At 53.6% G+C, this 10,762-nt stretch overlaps 1 protein-coding gene across 1 annotated transcript in view; it reads right to left on the bottom strand.

Moving 5' to 3' along the window:
* Window positions 1–2,962: 2,962 nt before the first annotated feature.
* ZNF496 (zinc finger protein 496) overlaps window positions 2,963–10,762 on the bottom strand; it is a 28,783-nt gene continuing 20,983 nt past the window's right edge. Inside the window, exons 7-10 of the mRNA XM_032847576.1 lie at window positions 9,682–9,814; window positions 9,149–9,256; window positions 8,306–8,419; window positions 2,963–3,848 (exon numbers count right to left, since the gene is read on the bottom strand). Of these exons, the coding sequence (XP_032703467.1) occupies window positions 3,100–3,848; window positions 8,306–8,419; window positions 9,149–9,256; window positions 9,682–9,814 (1,104 nt within the window). The 3' untranslated portion in view covers window positions 2,963–3,099. The remainder of the gene's footprint in view (window positions 3,849–8,305; window positions 8,420–9,148; window positions 9,257–9,681; window positions 9,815–10,762) is intronic.

Here is a 10,762-nt window from a genome sequence, read left to right as displayed (position 1 = left end):
CAACTTTTGTTGCTCGTAGAAAATGTGCCTAGCCTTGTTTGATAGGACTGGAGACCATTAATTCCCCTACATTATGGAAGCAGAAGAGCTTGTGCCTCGTCCCAATTCTGGTTTTGGCGGAGGAGGGAAACCATCTCGGGGGAGAGCAACTTGGACCAATCCCCAAGTCTAAGGCCGGTGTGGACGTGCATCCTCTCCTCTCTTCCATCTGTGTCATGGTGGGACTTTGGAATGGCGAGTCTCTCCCACCACTGGTCTCATCTTTATTTTGCCTAGATGGGGCAAGTGTTCAGGAGACATAGGATACACCAAACCCTGGCCAGTTTTGACTTAAATGGCTATGGTGTGACCAGGTGTGTAACCTACACCTGGTATAGGGAAACCTTTCCTTCCTCTCTCCTCTAGATCAGATGACTGAAACTATCTGAGACTTAAGTTTCACAAGGCGATGTCTGACATGCAGAAGGGCCATTTTCAATATCCTCGCGTGCCTACGTTCTCCAACTGACTGACCAGACTGTGCTTCTACTTTTTTTTTAAAATAAAATTAAGTCTAACACGAATATTAATCCAGAGAATTTTTATTATGCACCTGTTATGTTTGTGGGAACAGTACCAAGGGATGAGAGGAACAGGGAGGGCAGATGCTTCTCAGATGTGTGGTCTCTGAACCTCATGGCAAGGTAAACATCTCACCTGCCTGCCCAGCTCCCACAGAGGAAGGAGGAACCAGATGGGCCAGCTCTCCTGTTTTCCCCAGTGTATGTAGCCCTGACTTCTGCATGGCAGGAACCTGGCATCTGAGCTACACCAGCCTGGGCAGTTTCCAGGGGCAATGTCAACTCCCAGATTCCTGGTCAGCTTGGTCAGCACCTTGGTCAGCTTTGGGTCACTGAATGCAAGAAGGCCTCACAGTACTTGATGGACACTCAAAGAAATGTACAGCCTATTACATCCCATTTGTTTTCTATTTAGGACCCAATTTTACCCGTAAAATACACAAGTGAGTTGAACAATGCTTCTTTTAGACAAGTTTCTTAAGTGGGTGGGTTAATATACTCACCACCAATGGGAGAGCTCAGGTGGATGGGATAAATGTGTGGAGTCCGGTTTCTATTTGGAATTTTCCTCTCTTTTAGCCTTAAAGATTTGGGGGGTTCTTTTCCCCCTCTTCCTGGCAGATCAACACAAGAGACAAACTATTTAGAAACAAAGAGCCCCAAGAGTTTATTTTTTGTTGAAGGTATGACCAAACGGTTTTATTGCATTTACTGTCCCTGGGTGGGTAGGTACATCTACGCAGGCACAGGACCTGGTAACCCTTTCACTGGTTTGGGGGAGTAGCATCTCCATGTGGTCATGAAGGGGCCATCTGACATGGTGCAATGGCAGCTGAGGGGCCTGGACATAAAAACTATACAAAACCCCTGCCTGGTCATTGCTGACTTTTACAACTGGCCACAGCGACTCATCAGCCCCCACATTTCCCTGTCATCGGGACACTAAAGGACTGCGTTTGTCCACAACAGTGAGCCCAGTGATCACTGCTCAAGTTTCCACTACCAGTGGTTGCTCCCAGTCCACAATCACGGGCTGCAGACTTCAAAGGTTCTTGGGCATTGGACACCCACCCTGGAAACAGAAGGTTGGGTCTGAATCCTGCTTCTGATGGACGGGAGAGCAAGCTCGTTTGTACTGATTCTTCCATGAACTGGGAATGGAGCAGCACTGCAGGTCTATCCGGTGTTGTGGGCTGAACTGTGTCCAACCCCACAATGTGCAGGTTTAAGTCCTAACCCCAGTACGTCAGAATGAGACTGGAAATAAAGCCCTGGCAGATATAATTAGTTATGATGGGAACAGACTGGTGTCAGAAGGGTAGGACTTAGGCTGGTGTCCTTACAAGGGAAGTGTGGAGACAGACATATACACAGAACACCAGGTGAAGATAAAGCATGGTGATGCTTCCAACAAGTCACGGAGTGTCAACCACTGCTAGCGACTACCTGCTAGAGGAGACAAGTGACACAGACCCTCCTTCTCAAAAAACCAACCCTGCTCACACCTCCATCTTGGACTCCTTCCTCCAGAACTCAGAAGATGTGTCTAAGCCAACCCACTGTTACAGATACGACTGGCAGGCTGAGTTAATGCTCATTAAACATCTTGTCCCCTCCCCACCTGGGGGACTGGCAGCTGAGCACCCCATTCCTAGACGCGGTGGGGTGGGATGAGGTGCCTTAGTGCTCTTCAAACGATGACCACGCTCCCACCCCACAACCGTTTTATCAAGGGCCTCCCAGAGTACAGAGAAACATTTCTGGGAGAATGTGCAACAATGTAAAAATGTGGGCTTTGCCTTCAATGAACTTACATTCCCTAATAACCAGACACCATGACAAATAAAAGGGTGGGACTTTTCCCCCCTCCAAGCCTCCTGATGACGGTGGACTGCTCCTATGGGCCAGATGGTGATGGGGACTGAATTCTGAGGATCGGACATGGCTTGGGGTGCTTGGCCTGCTGCCCACAGGCACCAGAGGACACCTGCCTCCGGGCCTTCCTCCCAGCCCACCCCCACACGGGAAGCTTCTTGTTGGCACACAGAAGTACAGTTACTCCCAGACTGAAGGACGGGGGAAGGCAGGATGTGCAACAGGGACTTATGAAAGTGTATTTAAGACTGGTTGGCAAGGGATAGACCCCTGTGGGGTCACTATGGTGGAGGAAACCCCGGGTCCTTCCCTGCTTGGAAAGCAGTGCAGGGGTTCTCTAAGACCTGGAAAGATGGAAAAGTCAAAGCTGGTGGAGACAAGCCCTCCCTGCTTTTTGGCACAGCAGAGACAGAACAAATGCTCATTCAGCCACTATCTCGTTTCTACCTGAGAGCACAGGGCAGGAAGGTGTGACTCTGTCCTGGGGGAGGTGCGTGGTGGGTGGGGTGTGGGACCAGTCAGTGTGGAGAGGCTCACCCTGCCCTGGGGTGTGAGGAGGGAGACGGGATCAGGAAAGGGAACTGGACGGGAGGCTGCCCTGCCTGGGGAAGGAGCCCTGTCCCGGGAAGGGGGAGGAGACATACTACCAGTCCCGCAGGCCTCCTCAGTAGGAGTTCAGAGCCTGCTTGGAGCGGCGCTTCATGTGCAGACGCTGGTGGCGGAGGAGGTCGCAGTTCTGCGAGAAGCTTTTGACACAGTAGCGGCACTGGAAGGGCCGCGCCTTGTCCTTCATGTGCACACTGCTGCTGTGGCGCGCCAGGTGCTCAGGCCGCTGGAACGCCTTCCCGCACTCGCGGCACTGACAGCTGAGCTTGGGCGCGCCCTCGGCCAGCAGCGCACCAGGCCCAGCGCCCGCCCCCTCTCGCTTCTGCGTCGGCTCCAGTCCCCGGGTCTGCAGGTGGATGCGCCTGTGCGACAGCAGGTGTGAGTTGAGGCGGAAGCTCTTTCCGCAGGCGCCACAGCGGTGAGGTTTCTGGGCCTCGTGGCTCTCCAGGTGCCCATCCAGGTCCTCGCTGTCACTGAACAGCTCCCCGCACACCGAGCACTCGTGCGGCTTCTCCTGCTCTCTGCGGCTCCGCAGGTGCCGGATGAAGTTGACCCTCCAGCGGAAGATCTTCCCACAGTTCGGGCAAATGTAGGACTTCTTAGAGGACGACGTCTGCACCTCGCCCCCAGCCTCGGCGCCACTCCGGTGGGAGGCGGGGAGACTGCGCGGCTTCTCGGTGGGGCTCCGCGGCTCATCTGCACAGTAGGGGCCGTGCTGGGAGTCCTCGTCCCCAGAGCTGGACAGAACTATCTCGATGGTCACCTCCTCATCTAGGCCGTTCTCAGGGGTCAGCGCGTCACCTCCAGCTATGGGAAAGCCACAGGGAGTGAGGTCAGCAGTGCTGCATCAGCCACATCCCCACACCTAGAAACCCCAACCGGGAAGGCTCAGCTTGATTCTTTCCCACTAGGCCCCAAATCCCAATCTTTGTTTTTCCTCTCTAGGCACTAAGACCCTTCAAGCCCTAACGACTTGTTTCTATCAGTGTCAGTCAAGTCGTGGCCATGCACATCAGTTAGGACTGCCCTACTTAACCAGAAATCGGGCATCATAAAGACCACGGTAGAGAGAAAGACCCCATATCCTATAAAGGCAGTGGCCGGAAGGTGCCAGCTACTAGGGGCTGAGCACCGAAATCCTTCAGAGTCTCTGTAAGACTTCTGACACCAACAGCCCCACTGGCTCCGGGACACCACCCAATGACCTATTCTTTGCCAGATTATACACACAAGCCAACTGGGGTGACACACTCCGGGCTCAGGGTTGAGGACAGAGTTAGCCTCACTGTGCTGATGATGTCATGACTGTCTGACTGTTCCTACCACCCAGGTCAACTATGTCACCTTTGAAGCCCACCAGCAGCCACCATGGGGATAGGTAGTGGTTCTAGAGTTTATAACCTAGTCTGAAGCAGACTCAATGAATCCCAAGTCTGTGATTTAGAAAAAGTGGGTGGGCAGTGGAGTGCCTGGCATGAGGTCCCACGCGCAGCAACCACTCTGGTGTTCTGGATGTAATCTCTGGAACAAGGAGAGTTCTGTGAGGTTAGGGCACCTGAGGGCAGGTGAAGCCAGAGAGAAAGAAGCAGGGCAGGGAGACTAAGAAGCCAGAGAGCAGGAGACAGCAGGCAACAGCAGAGCCATGGGAGCATCTGTTCCTCAGAAGACAAAGGTCACGGGGTTCAGCTTGATATGAGGCTGGGGGGGTGGGAAAAGACAAGAATATCTGGAAAATTCCCAGTTTCATCCATACTGGAGAAGACGACAAAGCATGTTCTGGAGAGAACACGGAGGGGCTGGGGAACCACCAGGTAAAGGGATTATGGATGTGAGCCACAGATCCAGGCAGGCAACAGAGATGAAATAATCCAGGAAAGATCCGTAAAGGACTCTCCTGTTGCATGGCCTGAGCTCCTGGGGACTGCAAGGGCCCAACACTGGTTCTGAGACTTGTGTCTGAGTAGAAACACTGCCAGCCTAGACTAAAGAGCAAGAGATGGATGAACCTTGGGGTTCAGACCTCTGGCATTCTACACAATTGGCCAGAGAGCTACTTATCCTTGATGCCCAAGGAAGACTGGCTGCCAAGGCTGTCCTTCGGGAGACAGGACTCCAACTGCATCCCCGAGCCCGACGGCGACAGAGCCCTGAGCCCATTGCTACCTGTAAGCCGCACATTCTCATGGAATTCCAACCTTTGCCTGGGGGCCATCAGCCTTTCTTCTTCCTAATTTCTCCCTTTTGAAGATTTTATTTGACAGACAGCATGAGCAGGGGGAGTGTGAGAGAGAGAAGCAGGCTCCCCGCTGAGCAAGGAGCCCTACACGAGGCTCGGTCCCAAGACCCCAAGAGCTGAAGGCAGAAGCTTAACCAACTGAGCCACCCAGGCACTGCCAATTTCTCCCTTTTGGAATGAAAAGGTCCATTCTAGCCTGTCCCACAACTGCATTTTGGGAGGTACATAACATGAAGTCTGGTTGCACAGGTTCACAGCTGGAGGGGAACATGCCTGGTTTTCACCTACACCTGATCTACAGGATATTTAGGTGAGATGGATGTAGGGCGGATGTAGAACAGACTAAGGGATGTTTGGAGAGGGTGATTATCTGCTGCATATGAAGAGGACAGGAATTTTGGGGCACCTGAAGGCAGAATGCAATGAGCCAAAATGCATCCCCTGAAAAATCTGTAAGCCCAGTACCTTGAATATGACACTATTTGGAAATAAGGCATTTCAAGGGGTAAAGAAGTTAGAATGAGGTCATCAGGGCAGGTCCTACTCTAGCAGGTGTCCTTCTAAGAAGAGATCAGGGCATAGACATCCAGAGATGGGCCATGTGCAGATGCGGGGAGGAGACCTCTGTCCGCAGGCCAAGAAGGGAAGCCTCAGGGGAAGGACACTGTGCTGCCCCCTTCAGCCTATGCTTTGAGCCCCCCGATTTCTGAGAAAATCAGTGCTGCTTGAGCCTCTCCATCTGTGGTTCTTTGGTATGCAGCCCTAGGAGACTAACATAATGCATATGGGGTCACATCCACTCCAATCAGAGTAAACAGAAACAAATGCAGAGCTTCTACAGAGGGAGGAATAAATCGACAATAATGCTGTCATGTGTTATCAACACAACAATGTGAAGAACTCCTAGTAGAAGAGCTGAGACTCAGAGGCGTGCCCAAACACCAGGGGAAGAGGGACAGGAGCTCAGTGCTCAGTACTGAGAAGTAACTCAGGGTGTATGTGTGGGGGCGGTCAGGATTACAGGAGGGAAGGCGGAAGGAATTACTGGTCCGAGGGCTCTTTCGTGAATTAGTTAATCCTCAACAGTAACCACCTGGCAGTCAAGACTGTTATCTCTGAGAGACAAAGTTGCCCAGGGTTTCAGGAGAACGGAAATGTAGCCTGTGCTTGGCTAGCTGCAGGCGGGAAATGCCAGACCATGGGGTGTGCTGAGAGCACACGCATGGCCACGGGGGCAGCTCCTGCCTTGGGAAGGGTACTCATGGTCTGCAAACGCACTGCTCGCTCCCTGAGATGGAGGGCTGAGTCACGGCAGGGTCAGAGAGACAGATGAGAAAATAAACAAATAAAAATCCAGGCGTTATAAGAAATACATTCTTGTCATGTTAGAATGGGGAGGCTTTTGGGGCGCTTGGGTGGCTCAGCCATTAAGCGTCTGCCTTTGGCTCAGGTCATCATCCCAGGGTTCTGGGATCGAGCCCCTCATCAGGCTCCCTGCTCAGCAGGAAGCCTGCTTCTGCCTCTCACACTCCTCATGCTTGTGTTCTGTCTCTGTCAAATAAATAAATAAAAGCATAAAAAAATGGGAGGCTTTCTCATAAGACACAAAACCTGAAAGGAGATGATGAAAAATTTACATTTTTTAAATGTAGAAAGGGGCGCCTGGGTGGCTCAGTCGGTTAAGCATCTGCCTTCAGCTCAGGTCATGATCCCAGAGTCCCGGATCGAGTCCTGCATCAGGCTCCCTGCTCATCGTAGAGCCTGCTTCTCCTCCTGCTTGTGCCCCCTCACATAAATAAATAAGATCTTTAAAAAAATCATCAAATGTAGAGAAAAAGTTATGGGCTGACATATAAAATTTTATAAAAGGGGGAGAAATTGTGTGCAAATACCTAAGAGGCAACAGATCCAGGCCCATAATTGAGAGTTTCTAGGAGATTCCCAGAGAGGACACGCAATGGCTCAGTGAGGTGCAGACAAGAGCCAGGAAGCCCTAAGCCCCAGTGTGAGGGCATCAGGCACTGGGGCCTTTGAGAGGTAGGTGGGCCTAGTAGCAGTCTTGAAGGTGGGAGCCCTGTGCTGGGATGAGCACTTACAAGGAAAGGAAGAGATGGGAGAGCATCAACTTCTGTCTCCAACAGCAGGCGTAGGGAAAGGCCACGTGAGCACACAGGGCGAGGGCAGGCATTCCATGGCAGAGTGTCCTCACCATCCACAGAGCCTGCCAGCACCTCCGAGGCTGGCCCTGACCCCATTCCAGGACCGCGAGGAGGGAAATGTCTGCTGTCTTGGCAGACCTCTTGGGAAGTGTCATCAGCACACAAGGTGCACACACAGCACCTCGCACAGACTACATGCTGCCATAAGGCTTGGGTCCAAGCAGAGCTCACCCCATGGGAGGGGAACACAAACCAATACCAGGACTGCAGAGTATTATGTAGGCAATGCACAGAGAAAGGACCCTGAGCATGAAGAGAGAGTCCAGTGAGGCATTACAGCGACCAGGCCAGGAGCACCCTGCATGCGAACGGTGGGGGCCCAAGCCCCTCCCCTGCTCAGAGGCCATGGGCGACCAACGCACTTGGAAACCTAGCATCCCTCTTTGTTCTCAGACAGCCACACTCAGTGTCTTGCCCATTCAGAGCCAAATCCCTGACAGGGCCTAGGGAGGAGGAGGTGGAGCTGAGAACAACCCCGGCTGGTTAGCATCCACCTTCTAAAGAGGTGCTGAAGGCACGCAGAAGCCAGCAAGGATGCCAAGGCCTGTCCTGGGTACTCCTCAAGCCATGACCACCCTCAGCACGCAGAACCCTTGTCCGGTGGCGGAGCCCTGGCTCTCACCCACAGAGGGAGGGCAAGGAGAGGAGGGGAGGGTCCCAGACTAGGAGAATAGCGCTATAGCATATAGTCCACAGGAGCCGTCAGCAGGGATCTCAGAGACCCAGGGACCCCCTCCCCAGAGCAGCACGCATACACACGCGCGCACACACACCGCACACACAGGTGTGCAGCCTCCCTAACCCAGTACCTGGGCAGGTGTTCTGAGTGAGTGTCATCTGCTGGCAGGTCTGGAACTCTGGCACCTGTAGCTCATCCCTTTTTCGTCTCTCTTCTATCTGGAATGGCTGGAGGGTTGCGCAGTCTGGAGAAATTAATTGGTTGGAGAATAGCCCTGGGTTCAGTAAAGTGTTGTAGACAAGACGGGTCACCCCCTGAACCTGGGTGCTGAACTCAACAGAACTCCCAGCGCTCACTCCCACTTTCTGTGCTGGGTGTCTACAAGGTCCCCCACCTCACGCAGATGCTGCATACTCGCAATGTGCAGAGTTAGCCAGGGCATGTGCACGCTTGTTCCAGGCGGGCATGGGGCGAAAACCTGGTCTGCTCCATGCCAGCTTTAGGGTTCCAAGGGGATGGGGGTTGCTGCTGATACCGCACAGAGCCCACTCCCATGAAGAAGCAGACATTTCCAGGGCACGGAGGCTACAGACATGACCTCGGTGGACACGGTGTGGGGGAGGATGTGAGAAAACACCATGGCCGAGCCCCAGCTCCTCTCCGTGTGGCTGGGTGCCAGACAGTCTGAGCATCCACTCTTCCTCCCCAACCTGACTTCTGGGGAGGATCTGAGCTTACCTGTGGATGGGCCACCTAGTTAGCATAAGCCAGGCCCCACTTGCAGCACAGGGAAGGATTCCTGTCATACCCTCACCTCTGGCTGAGGGGAATGGCAACGTGCTTTCTGGCAAGAGTCAGGGAGGAGGCCAGACAAGGTGTAGGAGAAACACTGGGCTGCAGAGAGATGGTGGCGGAAGCGGGCCTGCCTCTGGCCAGTGGCAACCTTCCACCCAGTTCTGGAACCATTACTCACCCAAGTATGAGACCTGGGTCACATCCTTTCCTTGGAGGTCCTGCAACTCGGGGACCCGGGGTTCATTCTCCTCTCCCTGGGAGAGATCCAGCTGGGTGCCTGGGTCATCTGTTCACGAAGGGGAGGACACACACCCATCAGCACAGGAAGCCAGGGAGGGTGGAGGGTGGACCCCACACAGGTCCAGAAAGGAGAGCCGGAGACATGCACATCGGGTCACAGCCCCCATGGGGGCCAGGAAGGGCTACTGAGAGGAAACAGGGAGGGGACAGGAGGAGCATATGAAGGGAGGAGCTGTGGTTAGAGGGGTCTCCTTCAGGACCATCAGGGAAACAGAAGCAAAACTAGCCATGCCTACACGTAATAGAAAACCACGCGCATGGAAAGCACGTTACATTTGGGTTAGTATGCAAACCAGCCAGCTAGGCCTGATGTATGTGCAGTCAGTAGACCTGAGGGGTCAGGGGTGAACACTGAAGCAGAGACTGGCCCCGCAGTTCTCTGATTTCAGGACAGAGGCAAGGAAGGCTTACTTGGAGGCAAGGAGACTCCACAGTCCTCCCCGATGATGAACTCTCCATAGAAGCCAGTCTGTGCAGGGTCTAGAAGGGACCAGTCCTCTTGCGAGAAGCAAAAGATCATGTCCTTGAAGGGGGACACCCGATTCTGAAACCGCAGAACAGGGACACCTCAATCCCGGGTCAAGCTCGGGCAGGCATGCGGGGCGAAGGGCAGAGCCTCCAGCAAGACAAGTGAGCCAGGAGGCTGCCCGGCGCCAGCCCTCCCTTACTCCAGCTGGCATCCTCTTCACGCCCCTCTCATCTGGCAGGTGCCTCACAGAGTGGCTGGGGGTGCACAGGGACGGACCTCCGACTCGGTGCATGGTAGCTGGACACCCGCAACTGTCAGGTGGGCAGACGCGGGACGCCCAACCCCAGTACCCATGTTGATATCCCACTTCCAGAGTTCATTCTGTGTGTGGGACTTTTCATGGCAGCATTAGTAATACTGGGTAATAGCAGCAGACTGAACACGGCCTCTGAATGGGGCAAGCTGCCGGGCACAGCACACACCCGTGAGGAAGCAGGAGGGCCTGTCTGCACGCAGAAGGGACCCTCCACGGTCTGCTGGTGCATGAAAGCTCCTGTGCAGAGGGCTGTCCAGCCTGTCCCCACGGGGAGGAGTCTCACCATCTGGGACGCCAGCAACTGCTACAGGGGCCACAGGTTACTACTGCAAGGAGACATTTCTGACACGTTTGAGTCATGGACCCCAGAAATGTGTCAAAATTGATTTTAATCTAAAATCTGATGGCATATCCATGTTAATATGCCTCTTATTCCCTCACATACACACTTCCTTTTTTGTTTTTTAAAGATTTTATTTGACACACAGAGACAGACAGAACAGGAAAACAAGCAGGGGGAGTGGAAGAGGGAGAAGCAAAGCAGGGAGCCCAATGCGGGGCTTGATCCCAGGATCCTGGGATCATGACCTGAGCTGAAGGCAGACACTTAACTGACCAAGCCCCCAGGCGTCCCACATACACACTTCTTAATTCTTAAAACTGAATCTGGAGACAGGAGATTGAGGCAGCAAACATGAGGGGTACAG

Source organism: Lontra canadensis, unplaced genomic scaffold, assembly GCF_010015895.1.
Source record: "Lontra canadensis isolate GAN:19392208 unplaced genomic scaffold, GSC_riverotter_1.0 scaffold190, whole genome shotgun sequence".
Lineage (NCBI taxonomy): Eukaryota > Metazoa > Chordata > Mammalia > Carnivora > Mustelidae > Lontra > Lontra canadensis.
The sequence above is the reverse complement of the archived record's forward strand: the minus strand, read 5'-3'. Positions and strand labels throughout refer to the sequence as shown.